Here is a 22295-nt window from a genome sequence, read left to right as displayed (position 1 = left end):
GCCAAGTGGTGAAAGACAAAAGCCATATTTTCTCACCTATAAGTGGAACCTAATGAACCAAACAAACAAATGAGCAAAACAGAACCAGAGACATGGAAATAAGGAACAAACTGACAGCAACCAGAGGGGAGAGGGAAGGGGGTTAGTGGGGGAAAGAAGAGGAAGGGAGTCTAGTCAAGGAACAAGTTTAAAGGATCCATGGACATGGACAACAGGGTAGGGACTGACTGTGAGAGCCGGGGTTGGGCAGGGGAGAGCAATGGGGGAAAAACTGGGACAACTGTAATTGAACAACAATAAAATAAAATAAATTAAAAATAAATAAATACACTTCAACTTGTGTTCAATGTTTCAGGTGTCTACATAAAAATAAAGAGGAATTGACATTTTAAGCAAAGGAGATATCAGTTTAAATATCAACAAGACTGGCTAGCATCAGTCTAGATTGTGGTAATTAAAAGGTAAGCAGCCAGAGTCTTTTAATGAATGTTTTATGCCATTGTTTCTATGACTATACTGGTCCCTTTAACACTTTTATTCAATAAATACTGATGGCCTACTTTGTTCCAGGTACTTGCAACTATAGCAGCAAACAAAGCAAAATTCCTGCTGTTGTAGAGGTTGTGTTCTACAACATGAAAGATGATATTTGATTAAATAATATATACAAATGAGGAGGGGGCAGATATGGGGACCCATGGTGACAGGTTGACTCATTTAGAGAATGCGGTAAAGAGAGCCTCTCTGTGGAAGTGAAATTTAAGCAGAAACCTGTGCAAAGGAGTTAGTCAGGCAAAGATCTGGGGAGAGAGATGTAGACATGAGTCCCGGGTGAGGGTGAGGCTGGCACACCCAAAGAAGGAAAGAAGAGCAAGGTGAGTAGTGGGAGCAGAGTGAGAAGGTGCAGGGGGTGGGAGGGAGGCAAGTGCAGTGAATGACCAATGAGGCTGTGAGACAGGAAGACACCTGACCATATGAGTCCTCACTAAGAAATTTCTGATATATATTCTGAATCTGATTAAAATCTGTCAAAGAGTTTAAGCTATAGAATGCATGATATAATCTGATATACATTTTAGAAAATCACCCTAGAGATGCAGTTGAGAGAACGGTCAGAAAGCCAAGAGTAGAGGGAGTCCAAGGGCTAGTGCATAGTGTAAATTAAAAAATGATGGTGGCTTTGATCCAAGTTCTCTCCAGCCATGGGAAGTAAATCTAAACTCTAACTCAGCAAATTAGATCCCATAAACCTCTTTCTCCTTCTCTTTGCTTTACAATCTGTTCACCAATCTGAACATTCACACATTCTGTTCCCTCTATTTAGAATGATCGTCATTTTTCTCTTCATGGTCCACAGAAATCTCACATTCATCTTCCTGACACTTGCAGGAAGAGATCCTACCACAGAATCTCATATAGTATAAAACTTATCTTCCATGCTGAATTATAAGTGTTACTGTGTTGTCTCAATTCCAGTTGAGTGGTGTGATTATTTTCAGCTTTATTGGTCTGAGAAAATTGACAATATGTACACTACTGAGCTAGACTTCTTAAGTTCATATCACTGTGAATATCACTTAGAAGATTATTCTTTTCAGTACAACTAATAATAATCCAGGCTTATAATTTAAAAATTTAGATTAAAACAGACTCAAAGTATGACTAGAAATTTACAAAGAAACAAACTGTAAAATTCACATGCTAAAATCAAAGTATCTATAGTGCTAAAAACTTTGCATGTATATAAAATGGCCTACCTTGCCATGTGTGCAGTAAAACAATATATTTGAGTTTGTATACAATTTTTCCATCTTAGAACATATGTTGAGTTTGACCAATTAGAAAAATGAGTTATTAAACTGTGTTCTAAGGCTCAAAACACCTAGGGTTTTTCAGAGTCGGAGTGTTATTTAGTAATTCTACTCAAGTTCTTTTATGATTTAATAGTTAATCAATATTACTCATACAATACAACCCATTGTAGCTTTCATTTCATATTTTCAAGTCCAAAGTGCATTCTGTGAGGAAAATATTTTGACAACCTGAATCTCTTCTTTAACTGAGTTCATTTGAATTAAGAGTACAGGGCCGTATAGTAAGTAGATGATCAATACATCAACTGCAAAAGCCTATTCTTTCTAATGACAGAAGCCTTGAACACTACTTTCAAATACTATTAAAAAACACATTTCAAGTTTTCCAAGTAACTCTTTAGGTGAATTTTTAGGCCACAGTTGTAAAAATATTTATATTTTATAGCTGAGTTACAGTAACATCTCACAATAGTTTTAATTCTATGGGGAAAAAGCTACACAAAAAGTAATTATCTGTAAATTGAATGAAATCCCAACGTATCAGTGGTTCCCTGACTTAATAGTTATGACCTCTGTCCCCCATATGAAAAGTTTTATATTTAGGATACACTGTTTGAGAAAGTACATAATAAAAAAAGTGCCACCAGAAAACTTAAACATGAATTTGTAGTTTATTTATATGCCTACTGATATTACTATATACCTATAAATATATAATGGCAGATTTTTAGTTGACAGCCAATGTTTAATATACAGGGTGGGGCAAAAGTAGATTTACAGTTGTTTGTGTGGAAAATAATAAAATAATTAATAAATAATAATAGAAGAATAAACTGTGTTTTGCATACTCACAACTGTAAGCCTACTTTGGCTCCACCCTGTTTATGCGTCAGGGGAAATATAGCAATATCTCAGAAAAACCTATTCAGAAGTTTCGGGGTTTAGAGACCTAGAGTTCAAAAACCAATGCATTAAGGGAAACTTTTAAATTGAGCTATTATATTTAACAATAACCTTCTAATGAGTTATACATTAGATTTTAAATAGGGTATAATTGCTTTTATAGCTCATTATTAACATTTATTTTCAGCTATAGAGCTCTTCACAAATGAGTTCCATGTATCTATGTTCTTTGCCCTTCAAAGCATACCTACATACACTAAATAACTAATATTTATTAGTTAATCTCTATTATTCAAAGAAACATACAATTTTTTGTACTTTTACAACCACCAGAACTAAGGCTTACCTGAGGTTAGATTAAGACAGTTGTCAGAAACAAAATAAGCATGGATGAACTATGGAGATTATATTACACATTCTCCTGCCTACCAGAAATGTTCTCTTTTGAGCAGTAAATGTCCTAAGCGCTTTTATGAAGACATATTGGCTGGAGGGAGAAGAGACCAATTAGGTAACCTACAATCACCTTCCCACTAAGAATTCCAGTATCCATGGGTCTAAATTTATGGCCACCTTTGCCTTATCTGTTTATATCCAATGGTATAAACATACCATCATTGAGTATGCATATTAATTACATTCAGTGAAATTACAGTTTACAATAAACACCTGGGAGATTTCAAGATCAGAACAAAATTTGCAATCGCATTGTCATAAAATAATAAACATCTTTCTCATCTTGCCTCACAAAATAGTACATATTCTTTCTGTGGGAACGTATACATTTCTATTTTTTCCCCAAATTACTGGTAAAACAATACTCACTGAAATTTGGTATTAGGTTCCTAAGGTACCAGGAGATTTATTGCTTCCTAATGTCTGCAAACACATGGTTAACATCAACTCATCCATTGTCTTCTAACTGAAAAGAATCACTCTTACCGTGTAGCCCTCGGTATACTGAATAGGAGCCCTGGAATTCTCATCTGCTGTTGGACTCAGAGGCTTGGGGTCAGACATGGACCGCTGCATCATCTTGGCTGTCTTAGGACTCGCTGGGGGAACTTTAGCCATATCTGGATGCAGTACTTTCTGTGGACTTACATCATCAGGGAGGGGTTTTTCATAAGGTACAAAGGCTGATTCTAAGGCTTTGCCTGGTGCAAGTGGTGAGATGGGTGAATAAAGGACTTTTGGAGATTTGGGTGGGGAAGGAGCCAGCTGTAGTGTGGAATCTGCCCGAAGGTGAGATGAATAACCAATCTCTAAAGGTATTGGGCGTTTCTTGTCTTTGGGTGGAGATGTGGCACTCAAATATTGAGGACTCTGTGTGTCTGAATCTGCTTCTGTTTGACATCCTAAACTGCCCCCTTTGTAAGTCTTTTCAGGTGCTGAAATGTGTTTAATTATTTCTACCTTGGCATCCACGCGAGCCCGTATCGACGGTGTTCGGATGGTTCCGACCGGTTCAGTTTGCACAGATATCTCTGCCACTGTTTGAACTGCTATACTGGAGACTTTGGAAAGGGGTTTGGTCTTCTCCGCCTCTGTAGTGCTGTCAGCATATTTTGCCACACGAGCTTTTCTCCTCGATCTAGTAGGCATGTCCCATTCATCCTGGTCTTCATCATCAGTTTGGACACTTGTGTCAACACTCTTTTTAGTTTTCCTTCTCCTACCTGCATAACTCCGATCTGCCACATCTTCATCGTCAGTTTGTACACCACTGTCTACTATCTTTTTAAAAGAGCGGGGATCATCTGCCATATTTTCCCCTACCTCATCATACTGTCCACGGACTTTAGCTCCAGAACTCCTCTTTTTGGGTTGTTTCTCATCTTTTACAACAACGTCTGTTAAAGGTATTTCTGAAACTGTACTCAGGATGCCAGGTGGGGCAATGTACTGAGTAACACCATCAGACTGAACTGTGTACCATCCTTGGCTTTGTGGTATTTCAATGGCCACAACGGCTGAGGCTGTGGTGGTTGCATCTTCAGCCGCCCAAAACTGACCACCTTCTGGGGCAGCATACTGACCTTCCAATGTTGCCTGCTCTGTCGTGGTTTGTGGAGAAGCAGTTCCAGAAGCATCATAGTTATACTGGTAGATCTGGCGAATCTTTTGCTCCTCTAGCTGCTGGTGAAGCTGTTGCTGCAACTGCTGGATTTGCTCCAGCTGTAACTGTTGCTGAGCTAACGTCTCCTGCCTCATTATGAACTGAGCTTGGCGCTCTTCTTCCTGCTGATAGAGAAGGTGCTGCTTCATAGACTGCAGTTCCTCCAGCTTTTTTTGGACCATGATCTTTTCCTGTTCTCGGAACCTTTGAATCTCCTGACGTTCCCACTCCAACTCCTCAGCAAAACGCTGTTGCTTAATTTTCTCTAGTTCCAAGAGCTCACGCTCCAAGTCTAGCTGCTGTTGTTGTTTATCTTCTTCAGGGACAATTAAAACAGCACTTTCATCTCCCACCACTTCAGAAAACACTTCAGACGCTGTGGTTAAAGTGGGAACTGAGTCTATTGTCTCAGCAGTGAGAGCTTCCATAGTAATAGTTTGCAGACTGGCATTGATATCAATACCAGTCACTACAATGTCTGTTTCAGATGCACCTGTTGTCAGGAAATATGATCTAGGAATTGGCTGGCTCTGGTGCAGTGCAGATAATGAAGTCACTGTGTCAGCTGTATGCACACCAGACAGATCCCTCACAGTGGTGCTGAAAATGGAGCCAGGTTGTGTGGTGATAGCAAATGTGGAGGGGATTGGAGTTGCCACTGAAGAATAGACAACGCCATTAGTTGACCTCAAAACACTTCCCACACCATACTGGGGTCCTGGAGGTGGAGTCAGTCTTGCTGAGGAATACTGTGAGGTACTAATCCCAACTCCAGAAATGACTTGTCGTGTTTCTGGATATGGACCTGTAGTCTTGCTTGAATAATCCATTACTTCACCTGAAATATAGGGTAGAGTTATAGTCCAGTTCCCAGAATGAATGATGGTTTTTGGGTTTGAAAGAGCTCTCAGTCTTGATGGACATAATGAATAAGACTGCATGCAAATTCACTTGTTAACCTAATCAAATGCTGAATAAAAGCAATGTTGAACATGCAGGCACATGCAGGTGACTTTGGACAGGACAAATTTTTTAAAAATGAAGAAATAAAAGCGCACATGGACTTCAAAATATGTTTCCAAAATATTCAAAGAAAGAGAAAAAGTAACAAAATGGAAAAGGGAACACATTTTCATCCTGATATGAGATGAGGAACACCATAATGATATTTCAAGGAAAGGTCTGATGCTACATCATACTGACCTGTAGAATTTCTCCCTGAAGTTAGATCTACTGCTGCATCAGTTTCTCCTGAATAATCAAAAGCATTCTTACTTTTATAGAAAAAATGTCCAGCTTCTGCTAAGTTAGTGTCAGACATGGAAGGCTTCATTCCCCCAACCCCTCTGTAACCATATGGCCCTGATCGGTCATACTGATAGTGGTCATCCCTGTAACCAAAACGATCCTCAGGAAGAGTAGTTGCAGGCTGTTGTGCTGTGCAGCTCCGTCCAAAAGGTAACTTATAAACCACATCACAGCACACAGCTCTTCTCCCTGCAGTCAGATCAACAGGTTTCTCCTCATCTTCTATTATCTTGGTCACCACACTTGAAGTAGAACCATCCATTGTTACAACAGTTCTATGAGACTTTGCTGTACTGAGATCCACTACTTCATCAGTGATTCCCCGGGATATGGTGCTGTCACTCCATCCATTTGTGACACCAACAGGAGGTGCGGTAACAGGCTTTGTAGTAGCCAGTGCTACTGCATGTGCTGAAGCACCTAAAGATAGATTTATTGGTGCTTCCTGCCTAACTGTAGGGAAGGACTGGCCACTTGGTATCCTATAAGGGAGCTCAGTATGCTTTGACGTAGTAAGCTGAAGTGGTGGTGTTGTGGCATGTCCTATACCCGCAAAGGTTTCGGTGCCTGCGGTGTAACTTGCACCAACCGTGCACGTGACAGCAGTGACTGTCTCGGTGACCAGGGATATTGGAGTCACTACTGATGATGTTGCACTGAGATTTATAACAGAGGGCTGGACAGCACTGATCTGTCTCCCATAAGCTTCCTTTGTCGTGGTCTGCCTTTTCAAATCCATTGTAGAAGCAGAAAGATCCATGCATTTTTCAGTTACTTTAATTTCCACTTTTGGTACTGTACGCAAATCAATGGCATCACCGGTAAGTTGCAACTTTCCATTTTCTTTATGCTGATGCTTCTCTAAATGTAGGTTGTCTAAAACAAGAGGCTCTGGAGGAATTGTTATAGAGACACTGCCAAGACCGACACTAGGGCCTGTACTTCTGGTTGCTGAAACCTCAGCCTTAGAAACTTCAGTGGTAAGAAACTGTGTAATTGAGCTTGGGGCTGCTTGACAAGAAGATAGTGTTGTGATAGGGACAGCAGAAACTGTCTCCAAAGCTCCTGAGATGTACAGGCTCTGTTCTGACAAATGTGAGATTTCTGAGGCTGTCACAGGAGGAACCACAGAAAATACTGGTTCAATGGAAATCAGATCTTTGGAGGGGGATCCTAGGGGCCAACTGGTAATTGCCTGACTAGCTGAAGTATCTGTTGGAGTCCCAGGTTCAGATGGCAATGTGATAACCACATAAGTTTCCATGAGGGATTTGGAAAATCTTGGTGAGGACTTGTTAGAGTGAGGAGAAAGAGGGGAGGTAGGGGAAGGCAATTTATAATCTGCTGTAGTGACTAAATTTAAAGTCATACCTGAAGTTGAAGACAGACCTGTTGGTTTGGGGTGTGTATCTGTTGGTTTTTGTGTAGTTACTGGAAGCTGAGGAACTGCTGGTTTAGGGGCAATGGGAGGTTTGCTTGGCTCAGGTCTATGTGTAAATACAAGTCCAGATGGAATTGAAGACGGCTTAGGAGGAACAGGTGGAGGTGCTGTGCTACATATTTTTGTTACAGGTAACCCATTACTTCTTGGAACAGCTGTGGTCTCTACGGTAGTAACAGTGTCAACTAGAGGTGTAGCTGTCATAGTTAGAGTCACTGGAGCTGTAACTGTTAACTTTTTTTTAGGATGAATAGTGGTTTTAGGTGAGGTTGGTGGAGGAAGTGGTGGTGGAGGAGGAGGAGGAGGAGGAGGTGGAGGAGGAGGGGGGGGAGGAGGAGGAGGGGGAGGAGGTTGAGCTGATTTGTCCAAAGAAGAACTTCGTAAGAATGGATGTGTTTTAGTTGGAAGAGAGGAAGCAGAAGGAGTGGCAGATGGTAACTGAGATGCAGGTTTTGCTTGATCAAAGACTTCTCCAGATATAAAGCGTGCAGCTGAAACTTGCTCCTTCATTGGAAGTCCTATTCCAGAAGGTGGTTGATCAAACACAGTTTTAGATAAGTTAATTTTTGTCTGTTCAGCCTCTGGCTCCTTCCCTTTATCTCTGTAAGCTTCCAAAACTTCCAGAATAATTCCATTCTCAGTTTCTTTCTTAGCTTTCTTCATTGGGTCTTTTTCAGATATAGATATGTCAGTGGAAATAGTATCATCAATTAGCCCCTTGGATTTAGTTTCTTCAGATTCTAAGATAGAAGGTACTATATCAGATAAAGAAATATCAATATGGTCAGCACTAGTTTTACCATCTGCCGTGGCAGTCTGATCTACAGATATACTTATTTCTTCGGGATAGTCTATAATGCTGCCTGGAAAATATGTTGATGAAGAAATCTCAGAATTGTTAAACTTAGTTAGTATGTCTACTGGCTCTGTATAAACTGTGGTTATGCTCTCAAGGGTGGTAATGGGTGAGGAGCTATCTGTGGTACAAACTGAAGAAACAGATGATGTGAGGGAAGGTGTGTCAGAGGGTAGAAAAGATGTAGCACTTTCTGAATGCTCAGAGTATGTCAAAATCAATGATTCATGGGCAATTATCTCTTGAATCTCTCTGGTATAATCAGCTACATATTCATCTTCAATTTCCTCTGTTGAAAAATGTTGGGTTATTTTAACATCTGGAATAGAGAGTGTTGCACTGCTAGTTGAATCTGTAAGAGATGCTCCTGAAAGAATACTTGATGTCAAAGATGCATCAGGCAACCTATCAAAGTCCATAGTGGACTCTGTCATGTCGTCTCTGACGGGGGCCTGTGTTGGACTGGATTCGGGTGTTAACTGCATCTGTTGCCTCTTCATGAGTTCTTCATAGGCAGCATCAGCATCTAGTAATTTCTTTTCTTCACTAGTAGAAGTTACCATACTACCCAAATCTACTATCTCATGGCTTTCTGGGATAATATAAGAACTTGAAACAATATCTTCTTGAGGCACAACAGAATGTAAGCATTCTAACTCATAAAACTCTTTCTGGAGGTCTGTAATTTTCTGCATAGGATCATCATAAATCTGTTCTGGAAGTCTTATTTTTTGCTCTCTCCCTCTCTGCTGCATAAACCCATTTTCATCTTCTTCCCTTGTTAGCAGACTGCCATCAACTGAACCATTGTATGTGTCCTCTACTAAAGATTCATAAATGTAATCTTCTATTAGCATCCCACCATACAAAGGCTCCTTTTCAAATATTTCATCTCGTTCATTTGCAGCTGGAAAAGTTTTATATTTGTGGGTTTTATGCATCATTTCTTCATATATCTCCTCAGCACTTTTTAACAGCTTTTGGCCACCATCTTTCTGCATAATAGAGTGCTCATCCGTTGGTGAGTATAAGGACACAGCTGTGGGCAATTTGTAAACTTTCTGCACTTCTATTATTTTTTCTGGGCTTATTTCAAAACCTTCTGGATCTGACTCTATGCTGGGTGAATATTCAGAACAAGAAGATCGGTGGAGCTCCTCCATTTCCGCAGCCTGACGCAATTCTTCAGTTGGAGATGCATCTTCAATGGGAGAGAGATTACTGGGTGGAGTCTTTGGTCTTTCCCTCCTTCTCTGAGCTCGAAGTTCATCTTTGTCTTTCTTTGATTTTTTACTGGAACTCTTTCTTTGTTGCTGCTCTAATTCCCGCTGCTTTTCTTGCTCCTTCAGTAACTCTTCTTCCTCTCTCAATTCTTCTTCCTCTGAAGAATCTTCGATAGTAGGCAGAAGAGGGCCATGTGATCTGTGCCGAGCTTTGCGTTGCTGTTTGCTCTCTCCTTTTTTATGGCTCGGGCTACTGTCACTGTCCTCATCAAGTGATGACACGGATGTAGGGGATGTTCCAGGTGTGAAGCTGGAAGCATGAAGACTAGACGAACCTTCCCCCCTTGACCTATCTTCTGGAGAGTCTGTCAGGCTTTCCATTTCTAATTCTGGTTCTTCATCAAAATACAATGCTGTTTTTTTCTGTGATGACTCTGCAGAATATTTATCTGCTGTCGTGCTGTTGAGTTCAATTGTTTTAAATCGACGTAGCCCTCCCCCACCAGCAACTACAAGTTCTTCACTCTCCTGGCTTTTAGTTTCTCTGTATTTAATTTCAGGGCTTTCATCAAATGTCTCATCATCTTCATCATGCCATGAGTGGCGTCTCCCTGCGTCATCATCAAAGCTTGTGCTACTTTTTCGCGTCAGTCGCTTGTGTTTTCCTGCTGTTACTTTCCCTTTGCCTTTTGTTTCATCCTTCTTCTGGCTTTCAATATTGCTACTAATCTCTTTAAGCTGCTCCCTAATGAACTCATCATCTTCCGAAGCTGAAGCATCTTCATCAGCACTCATTTCTATGATTTGTTTGCGTATAAAGTCCTCTTCTTCACCTGACCCTTGACTGTCTTCCTGTTTATACTCATCACTGCTTGATGAACCAATACTAGTTCTACGTTTTCTCTGTGGAACAGGTGAGTTTTCACTTTCACTACTGTCTTCAACTGAATCATAAGGCTGTCTTCTTGTGGATACGTCATCAACAAACTCCGACTTTTCTTTGGGGTCCTTTTTGGAAGGAGCATCTTTCTGGCCATGTTTTGTAAAAGTATCTTTTTCTTCTTGGCTATCTTTGAGCTTTTCCTCTGAAATTACAGTTTCCAGTGTTTCAGCTAAACTCTGAGTTTTCTGCTCATCCTTAGGCTGCTCAGGAGAAAGCACTTGAGGTTGTGTTTTCTTTCCTGACTTTTCTTCAATAAGTGTACTTGCCTGGGCTTCCAAAATGGACAGCACAGTACTTTCTAACTTAGCCAAATCTGAGGGGCTGGAGGGGCCACTTTCTTGTAAAAAAGAGTCCTTTTTGAGTCCCTTGAGCAAATACTTTTCATCACTTGGAATAAGACTTGGAATTTCACCAAGTGAACCTGATATGCCATCAGAAGAATATCCTGTGTCACTCAGACCTTGTGGGCTCTTGGGCTGTTGAGAACTTGAGGTGTCTGATTTGTCATCTTCCTTATCCTAGCAGAGAGGAAAAGATACAGGAAAGCTTAACGTGATTAAACTAATAAAATGGCCCTTCCATTACTCACAAATAAATATTAAGAACATGGAAAAAACATTGAAAATGTTTTCAACTATATGCCAGTATTTTTTAAAATAAATCTTGAATGGGAAAAAAATAGTTAATACATATTGATTGATTAATTTTCCTTTAATCTAAGTTTAAATGTCAATTCACAATGACATTTTTAGTTCATTAATACTCTATTATTTACATTTCAATACCATTTTCCTTCAAAAAATGTGATTTTATTTCTCAGTATATTTACTTTGGGTTAGAATTCAAATTATCAAAGAAAAAATTTAATGACAAGTTTCCAGTGACAACGTTAATACTTTTGGATTATGAGGACAGGCAAAGAAAGAAAGAATCAGAGGATAGGCTTTTCTCTGTCTACAAGACTTATGGGATGTTGGAAAATTTACTTAAGTAAGTATATATCATTATGGGGCCATAATGGTATTTGCCCCACCTACCATCAAGGAGTTATTTTTTATTTCTGAGAGAGATTCAAACAAAGCACTGTTTTTAAAAGACACTTTAAAAATGTAAAACACTACACTTACTTGGTATTGAGATTAATATTATAATGCTGTATCACTTGAATAGAATGCTTAGAAATTATAAACTGTGAAAAAGTAATGCAATAATTGGTCTGACTCATGTCTTCAGTAAAAGAGAAATAGATACTATTTTTGTAGAGTTGTTAATTACATTTATCTTCAGTATCCCACCCTCAAGATATTTAAGAAATATTGTTTACAAATGTCTTCTGACTTTGAAAATACTTGAATTTTTAAATTCACAGTATTTCAAAGTCAGCTCCCTTCAACCAGAACAATAACTTTGTGAATGGAAACAGGGGCTTTCCAAGGAGCTAAGACAGAGTAGACAAATCACAGGCTTGAACTACTGCTTTCCTATGATATGGTCGTGATGACAATTTGATTCAAGAATCAGAGAGGCCTTGAATAAAAATGTTAAACATAGAGACTTTTGCATAAGTCCAAATTTTAAAAACCTACGAGCAAAATGAAACCCAACTGATTCAGTTAGTTTCCATGTTTAAAGGAGAACATCAAATAACCCCACATCCCTTTGAAAGGAAGAAGTCAGAGGAAGAGCTGCACAAGTACATATTCTATTTAATGCTCTCCTATAAGGTCACCTCAGTTCCACTAAGTCTGTGTCTTGAACAAACCATTTCAATATTTTCATTGGGCATGGGTTTCTCCATCCTATGTACAGATCAAATGAACAGATGTCAGGTTGGATAACAAACAGCAAACACTCAAAAACGTAGCTCCTCCCTTCCTTCCTTCCTTCCTTCCCTCTTTCCTTTTTTCTTCTAGCTTCTCTACATCCTTCCCCTCATCCTCCTTCTTTTACCTACAGAGCTCTCAAATATAAAAGTTGTTGGCTTGATATTCATTTTATATTCATTTTCATCTCAATATCTGTCTTTATTATGAATGGTTAGGGATGTATCTTGAACACATTGTAGAGTAAAATGCTTTTGCTGAATTTACAACATAACTCAATTTTAAAAAAAGGCAGTCTGATATATTTTTCACAACATCGTTCAAAAAGCAATGCCCATTCTTTGGTTTCCCAGGAATTAATTTCCCCGGACCATTTCAAATGTCTTTGCAGGAAATGGTTACTTATTTGCAGTTATGAGACTATAGTAATAGGGCTAATGAGCACCCAACAAACTTGGTTCCTTTCTCTTAAAAGAGCTACCTACGGAAGAGGTAAGCACAGGCAAAGCAGTTTTCTAATAAAATCTTTCTGGATGGTCACAGTGGAGGGATATTTCCATTTCCTCACTTCCCACACAATGCCAGAGGCACATTTTTTGAGTCTACTATGCTTTCTATGTCTTTTTTGTGTTCTTTCCCAATCTTCACTAAATCACAGTAAACACCATAAGCACAGGGGCGGAGTGAGTATCTAAGCTTCTTGTGAATAAAAGGTCAAGAAAATGATATTTCATAATCAAAATTTGGTGGATTCATTTGCATTCTTTATATTGTGTCTGCACATATTATAAAATATAACAATGTAACAAGACTATACATAGATAGAAGACATGTTACTATTGTTTCATTGAATATATTAAAGATAAGTTATAATTTTACTCAGTAGATTCTGAAGGTTCTAGCGACATTTTACAAAACTAAGATTAGGACCAGACATATATAATATGACAAAGGAAATTAAGATACATTAGACAGAAGACTAACACAAATAAATAACAAAATACCTACCCTACAATCCCTTTTATGAGGCTCCTGTGTTCATGCTTTCCTTCTTTCTTCAGTAATATGTTTTAGCCCCTTCTCCCTCCTGCCTCTATCTTCTTGGTCTCTTTCCTCCATATTCATTACAGGATTCAATCATAATTTAACTATGATGATGCTGTGATGACCCTCCTCCCCACCAAGGACTCTTATTCTCCATATTACAAGGTGGCAAAATCTGGGAAGAATTTGTCTACAGGTTTGTGGGTCTAAGATAAATGTTAGGATTGGTTAGTAAAAAAGTCAAGTTAGGTAACAAAAGGTCATTTGGCCAAATTGTTCAGGTTTGGTCATGTACTTATTGTATAATAATATATTGAAAAACTCATAATGTCCATTTTTATCATACTAAGTAGCATAGGTATAAAATCCCTTGACACAGGTGAGTGACCTGCTTCTTTATACTGTTAACTTGTTAATAATCAGATCACAGACCAATTAGGCCCTTTGCCTCTTTGATTTAAGACTCCTATACACTCATCTTTTCACCTGCTGCTAACCTTTGAACACCAAGTTTTTCTTCATATACAGAGATCGGCACACTGAGGTGTTCATCTGTTCATCGATTTAGCCTTCCTATGGCTCTCCACACTCCTTCATGTGATACCTGGTGCAAGTACACTGCAATTTGTACCAATGTAGGTTAACCAGTCTGTACAGATTAAACATCACAAACCCTTGCTTCATAAATAACCCTTCTTAACAAGGAAATTATTTGATTAAACATGAAAGAGTAGTTGGAACTGAGAAGAATGTAAAACAGAGTGTAAGTTGGGTCTGAATTTCTCTAATTATTCAAACTTCAAATGGATGTCTGAAGTACTGTAACTCTGGAAAAAATATGATCAAAGTATTTATGTGAGGAAACAATAATTGGGCTTATTTTCTCCCAAATGTCTCTACAACTCAAAGATGGAGAGTTTTCTCTCAGTTGCTTCGAAAATGTGTGGCTGTATACTTATTTTTGAGAAGAATATTAAGCAATTTAATAACCTATTAAGATTTAATGAAATAAATTCAAATGGTGCTTTCTAACTTACATATGTATATAATACACATACATGTGTGTATAAACATCACTGAATTTTCTTATTTTCTATTATTTTTTTCACTTAGTCAGATTAAAAATAATTATCCATTTCATTTTTTACAAAATGCTTCTAGAATGACCTCTGAAATTATTATATAAGAATCAAATTCCAGTAGCTACCATTTGCATGAGAATTTTGTCATCTTAGATGGAGGTAGTGAGTGGGAACAACCATAATTTAAGCATTCTTTAAAAAAAATAGCAATGTTATTTTTCAGCTCCCCTGAGGAACATTTTCCTGTGTTTTTCTAAGTATATTTTCCATTACATTCTATTATACTGACTTTTATATTTTATTATGTATTGTGCATTTCCCATGTATAGAGTTATGGCTACTTGAGCCTTCCTAGTTTGTGTATATGAAACAATAACAACATTTTTAGAGGCTAAAACTCATATTCTTTTACTTGCCAATATAAAGCAAAGAGTAGAGAATTCCTTTCCCTTCCAATATTACACTGCTGAAAGGCAGTAAAGTGAGACCCATTTGAAACTCACTGCATTGTGTCATATCTTGAGACATCTGTAGTAGTGATGAACATACCAAGACACCTCTGCAAAACTTAGTTCTGCTATTTTCCCCCAATGAAATTTTTAGCCTTCCATGTTGAGGGTAAATAGAAATTATTTGAATATTATTGAGGATAAGAAATGAATTTCTGGTTAATATAATATTGTAGAAAGAAAGGATGCAATATTAAGTTTTTGGTTAATTTACCACAAGTCATTTATTTTAATGGGCCAAAGCAAAACAACAAATGAAGAATCTTTAATCATTTACAGAATGTTTGGGTCAAAATGGCTTGCTAGTCAGTGTTCCAAACACTCTAAACGTGATTAAGTCCATAAAATTGACTGAGCCTGGAGAGAAAAATCAGACAGTCCCACCTACATAGGAATCTTTTTTCACTACAGAAAACATCATTATTTTTCATCCTATCTGATTATGATGCCATTATATAAAGAGGCTATATATAATTTGAATGCTAACCCCTGGGTCATTTTAATCAGAAATAAAAGTTTATGCTAAAGGATGTTCAAATTTTGTTTTTTATTCGGAAAGCTATAGCGTTTCAATGTAATGTATCCGAGGTAGCCAAGCAGCATTCTGTTAATTATATAAGTAAAGAGAGAGAATTCTATAGTAATATGTAATTTTAAAGTATTATGCTAAAAAAGTAAAGAAGAATATACCTTTCAAATTATTTATTAGATTTCAGAATAAACTTTAATGCCATTTGGCAAACACATTTTTAAAGACAGGAATGAATGGACAGAAAATAACGTGACAACAAAGAAATGCAAATGATAGACTATATTAATATATGTATGACACAAGTGAAAAATAAATGAATAATAAAATTAAAAATATATAAACAATGTAAAAATTACACACAGTGATTGGGATTACAGTGGAAGCTGCCAAATGATATGAATAATTATAGTAGTGGAAAGGTAGTATGTTAAAAGTAACATAGGAAAGAAGCATTATATATAGTGTTTAAGAAGCTCAGCTTTTATAATCATAACTGAAACATAATCTTAGTTTTGCTGTTTCCCAGATATGTGAGCTTGAGCACAGAAATTTAGCTTCCTCCTCTTTAAACCAGATATAATATTTACCTTATCATTAGTTATGTGGATTAAATGATAGAAAAGGGACTTGACATAATGCCCAGAATATAGTAAAAGGTAAATTAAGAGTGTTATTTTGATTTCCAATGAAAGCTAATTTAAAACTTATCAATATAGGGAATTCAGCAGCAAAAGTGATCACTACTAAGAAGAGAGGCCCAGAGGTCCAGGTGGGATTTTTCCGATAGGTTTGATGTAAGGGTGCAGCATCAGTGCACAGAGAAGAACTGAAAACAGGTTCAAAAAACACATAGCGTAAGCTACATTCAAGAATTATACAAAGGCCTATTTAGCTGGTTTTCTATTTATCACTTGTGGGAATATTAGGTTGACTGTAAGTTACACTGGAGGCATACTTCAGAGGGTTGAGAAAGCCAAGCTAAACTGTTAAGTCAAGAGTCTTGACCGTGGGATGCAGAAACCATGCAAATATACCAAATAATCAAATGGACTGTAAGAAGTAAACATTAACATTTTTTGTTGTATTTTCAATGTAAAATTATAATTACTACTATTTAATAAAAAGATTTACACCACCATTCAGTTATTTCTCATGTCAGTTGGTCGCATGGTCTGTGAGAATCCTGGGAAATAACTGGAAGTTACACTGTAAGGAGAAGATATAGCGAGGCACCTCTACACTGAAGGTTTTGCTCAGTTAGGCAGATTTGTGGCTCATATTACCCAGTTTCAACTAAACCAACTTTCCTATATTAGGTAAGTGATAAACAAAATATTCTTTAAGAAGATTTTCATGAAAAAATCATGTGTTACAGATAATACTGATAATGTAAGAAAGACATGAATAAAGAAGTTTATGCTCCATATTGTTACTAGCTTTTCATCAGCTAATTTACAAGGTATAAGCGATGGTGACCAAGTTAAATAAGATCTGACACAAATTGGCCAAAAATGTTTGACATTATCAGAAAAACTATTTAGTATCTGTATTACCTCTATTATCACTAATAACGCATTGCCTAAAAACATAATGTGCTTTCGCATCACAGTAAGTGATATTATGACACCACCACAAATTTATATTATTTTCACCAAATAAACATTCTGGTAACTTATAAATTTTCAATAAATTGAATAACAAAGACATAATCTTCATTTGAGTTTTCTTATTCAATAGTATAAGAAGAAAGTCACATATTTTGGGGAAATTGTTTTTTCTGCCATGGAAAAATGGCTAAAGCAATATGTAGAAAATGATATGGTGACAAATCAAACACCATGCCTTTGTCAGCAAATATTGTTAGAAGAAGCAAAGCTATAACTGTGGAAAGCTTGCGGGGGGTGGGGGGGTGGGGGGGCTCAAACAAAACAAAAGGTTACATAATAAAAGAAGCATAGTGTAAATATTTCTAACATGTTCAGTTTATAATGTTCAACAATCTGTTTCAATAGTAAAATCTTTAAAGAATTACTATTGTGAGACACTAAGAAATAATGTACCAATGAAGACAGCTTCAATATTGAGGGATTATTTTAATAAAAGTATATATATTTTCAATGAAAAAACTACATATTAAGTACTGAGGAGTGGCTTTTCTGATTGGATTTTTTTTTTTTAAAGACTATAGAGATAGCAGTACATAAGAAATTCATTTACCTGTATCTGATACAAGTAAGTCAGAATTGCATAGAGTGTCTCAAGGTTTTACAGATATAGTACATGCTCTATACTATGAGACTTTGAGACCTTTATATTCCAAAAAATATCTTTAATATTTTGTAATGATAGAGAATAATTATGAATTTATTTTAACCACGGAGGTTTATTATGTTGAAAGAAATTAATTTGAGAAGTTGTAAATGTGAAGATTTAATTATTTCTAAACAAAAGTAGAAAGATCCCAAAGTTGCCCAACTTTTTGGTGATGACAAATGGTTTTCAGTAATATACTACTTACTAAATATTTAGGAAAAAATTAAACACTAGTTATTAGCAATATGCTACATTTTAGTTATTAAGGAAAAAATAAACAATAGGTGTTTCTTTAAAAAATCATGTGAAAACACTCTTTTGAAGACAGATATTTGGAAATTATATGAGTATGCTATATAAAATGACATGTCATTTTTAAAAGCTGTCATATCTCCTCATTTAACCAACTTTAAAGAGAATATTTTATTCTCTTTATAAATCTTCTAGATGAAGAACTCCAGTGGGTTTTAAAGCCATTTGTTTAAAAGGTATTTTAAAACATCTCATTTTCTGGTGATTGGTATCAGGAAAGATTAGCATTTATTTGTGGAATTTTCACAATTAAGAAAAAATTTTGTTCTCAATTTTAAACTTAGAAAAGAGATAGCAAGACTGGGCAAGTATGATCTTTGATCCACTTCATTTCTTTTTTTTTTTTTTTTGTTGGGCATAAAAAGGGATGCGAAGGTGCAGGTCCACCCACACGTGTAACCGTTAGGTGGCAGCCGGCCCCCAGACGCAGTTTTACTCACACGGCTTACACAGACCATCTGCAGATGCTCCCCTTTTATCAGCACCATTAATAAATGCCAAAATAGCCCAAATAATTGGCCCTGGAGGTGCTCTCAAGTCATGGAATACTTGGTAAAACTTTGCACAATGTGCCTAAACCTGAAGCTCTGGACTGCTCACAATGACATAACGGTGCAGGGGCCACGCTAGCATGTACGTTTTTGTAACTAACGTATTTTTACCTCTTTTATTTTCTGGCCAAAATAACCCTCATCCATTTTAACCCTCTGTTATAGCAAAATGAAAACAGTGAGTCAGCACCTACTCCCTCCAGGTCTTTCATCTGTCACTTTTTCTCAACTTCGGTGGAAATGCTGAAGAAGAAAAGAAAAGGCAGGCCCTGGAGCATCAGCACCCAGGGAGTTCAAGACAGAGACATGCCAGGAGGGAAGGGCCAAGGCCACAAATCACAGAAAACCAACCAGCGGGGCTAGACTGGCAGCATCTGCAGACAGGCCTCGGTGCAGACTTGAAATGTCTTACATTCTTACGGGATGGATGGGGAAAACTGCATTACAAATAATGAAGGAAACAGTGGCAGCTAACAATACCTGAGACGAGCGCATATTAAAAAAAAATGACCAGTGGGATTTTCCTCCCTTCAGAAAACCATTAAAAAAAGAAACAGGTAAAGGAAAGCTACATCGGACGAACCTGATTGGCACTTTGGGCTTCATGGGGCCGGAACCCCAAGGCCTGCGACAGGTCTGGGCTTGGCACCCACCTCCCCAAGTGTTTCCACTGCTGAAGCAGATCTACACCTGCAGTTATAAAAATATATTAAAGTGCAGCAAAAACATACAAGAGGTTAGTTTCTGAACAGATCGATTGCTAATTTTCCTTTGAGCAAAAATAGTTTACTGCCTCTGTTGTAAGAATTTTAGTTGCTGTATGAAAACCGGAGCTCTTGGAGTCCCTGACTTGCTCTGTACGCCACAGAAGTGGCTGCACCAGGTTCTCTGCACTGTAGTTTGAAAAATAACCTAGTGCGATATCCAGACTTCTAAAGTTTACCCCTAAAGGACTGTTGTTTTTAAGACTCCTTAAGTATAAACATGTATCTCATTAGATAACTGTTTCATTTGGTAAAAATGATTAATGTGCAGATGAATGAAAGGTACTGAGTTATAGCAGCAAAACTGGTCTTTGGTGTTGGGCTCCATCAAAGGCGAGGCCGGGAAGCATCTCCACACGTGGTCTGGGTGAGCAAACGGCTGTTCCCTCTCTGTCACTAGGTCTGCATCTCTGTACCACTCAGGAACACTCTGCGTAAGTATGAATGTTCTGGAAACAAATCAAGAGCACTCCTCCAGGACTCATGGGTTAGGCCAGCCAAGTCACGTTAACATGCTGCCTGATCCCTGGAAATCAAGTCTAACTAATGTTAGTGGTTACATAAGGTAGAAGGAAATGAAAATGCCAAGTTCACTCACAAAATATAAAGTCTACCCTCTAGTACTGAATACAAATGTTAGAAGTACTTCATAAAAAGAACACATCAGAAGATTTTTAAAAATTAAAATTTTGAGCCACAGGCACTGTGAAGTGTGGATGGGCACCTCTTCAACAATGTCTTGAAAATGCAGAGCTGGATTACTCATCCGGAATGTTTTATCTTGCAAAGCATTTTCTCACACGTGGTGCCTGTGGACCCCGCCGTCGCCGTCACCGCCCTGCAGCTGCAGCTGCATCTGCGCCTGCATCCTCGCGATCATCTCCTGCATGCGGCGGAGCTCCGCTTCCTTTTCTAGCAAGATCTGGTCTTTATTCATGTCCTCATTTTCCACTTTCCTGCCGCCTCTCTTTAGCCTCTCTCAGAGCGGAAGTCCTCGTAGTGGAGGTCCCGGATCACCTCCTGGAGGTCCTGCATGTGAGTGATGAGCATCGTCCGCAGCTTCAGGAAGTCGTCGTGCTCCGGGTTCTCCACCTCCACGACCCCCCATGGGTAGAGGCGGCCTCGAACCTTCTTGCCTTTGGCTTCAATCAGCTGATTGGATCCAACCACAGAGAATGGGATACTGGCCTTAAGAAGCCGGGTCTGCTCTTTAAAATCCTCATCTTCATCTGACTCGGCATCAGGCAAGTGGTAGATTTTGATGCTGTGTTCTTCGATCTCATCCAGAATCCTCTTCTTCAGGCGCTCCCGCTCCTTCAGCGTGAGCGTGTCGGCTTTGGCGATAACGGGCACGATGTTGAGCTTGTTGTGTATGGCCTTCATGAATGCGACGTCCAGGGGCTTCATCCCGCGCCCGAAGGGCGAGATGAAGTAGAAGCAACAGTGCACCCTGTTGTCCACGATGTGGGGGCAGTTCAGGCCGCTCTCGTCGTGCAGGTAACGCTCAAACTGCGCGTCGATGTAGGCGATGATGGTCTTGAAGAAGTCCCTGCAGTTGATGGCATCACCATAGCCAGGGGTGTCCACCACTGTCAGGCGCAGCATGACCCCTCGCTCTTCAATCTCCACAGTCGAAGCCTCAATCTGGACTGTTCTTTCAATTTTCTCTGCAGCTCCAGGTATGATTCTTTCTGGGTAGAGATCCGTCAGGAACAGGCTGTTTATGAGAGTTGATTTTCCTAGACCCGATTCACCAACTACCATTAGTGTGAACTCAAAACCGTTTTTCACTGATTTTCGGTGAACTTGGTTGGGAAGATTTGCAAATCCAACATAGCCAGGAGTTTCTGGATTTATAAACTGGGTTGGTTGTTGCTTAGACATCTTTAGTCAAGTTCCGTCAATCACAGAGAAGCCGTAAAGCAGGAGCCAACCGACCCCGCCAGACCCACTCAACACCCGCCGTCCCACTTCATTTCTGATATATGCTTCTGGGTTATCATTTTCTTTGTTATTGTTGTTATGATAGTCATTAAAACTAAATGTCAAAATATAAAAATCAGCTCAACTTAGAAGTTCAATTTCAAATAATTCTATCAAAAAATTTCAGACCCAGAATTTCTAAAACATTAAACTGCAATCAATGCTCTCTATAAAACACTATCATTAATCATACTTTAATGTGGTCAAATATATCTACATTTAAATAAATATAATAAAATGAGAATTTCTCATTGATTTCACTGATTTTTATTTTTGTCAATATTTTATATTGTAAATAATATATTAGTTATGTAGTACATATACTTAATCTAGAAATGACATAAATATATCCATATTGAGGTTGTAAAATAAAAGAAAAAATATGATAAAAGGAAATGATAGGAAATGATTTTTAAAAGTGCAAATTAATATTAAAAAAGCACTGCATTGACAAAATATTATGATACATTGTTTAGATTACACTTAACAAGCAATAGGGAATCATTAGAAGTACCTGAGTTAAACAGTCTGAAACCTGGAAAATAATTATGTGACAATTTTATACTGGCGAAGGGAGAAACAGAAGGCAGAGTGACCAGTAATAGGATTATTCAAGTCAATGGTGAAAGGTCATGAAGGCCATAAGCAGCACAGTGTCCTTAGGCATGGGAGTTAATGAACTCCTGTGTGATAAACTGGATGTGGAGATTAAAGAGCGTGTAAGAAGAGACCTCAGATTACTCATACTGGGACAGTCTATTGAGTATTTGACAAT

General features: G+C 38.1%; 1 protein-coding gene and 1 pseudogene across 1 annotated transcript in view; both read right to left on the bottom strand.

Moving 5' to 3' along the window:
- The window catches only part of PCLO (piccolo presynaptic cytomatrix protein), a 337379-nt gene that overhangs the window by 144207 nt on the left and 170877 nt on the right, over positions 1 to 22295 (bottom strand). The window contains exons 5-6 of the mRNA XM_090286882.1: positions 6040 to 11125; positions 3660 to 5674 (exon numbers count right to left, since the gene is read on the bottom strand). Of these exons, the coding sequence (XP_090143008.1) occupies positions 3660 to 5674; positions 6040 to 11125 (7101 nt within the window). The remainder of the gene's footprint in view (positions 1 to 3659; positions 5675 to 6039; positions 11126 to 22295) is intronic.
- Positions 19679 to 21495, bottom strand: LOC150001651 (septin-2 pseudogene; annotated as a pseudogene).

This window comes from Furipterus horrens, unplaced genomic scaffold (assembly GCF_987537825.1).
Source record: "Furipterus horrens unplaced genomic scaffold, mFurHor1.1.pri manual_scaffold_9, whole genome shotgun sequence".
Lineage (NCBI taxonomy): Eukaryota > Metazoa > Chordata > Mammalia > Chiroptera > Furipteridae > Furipterus > Furipterus horrens.
The sequence above is the reverse complement of the archived record's forward strand: the minus strand, read 5'-3'. Positions and strand labels throughout refer to the sequence as shown.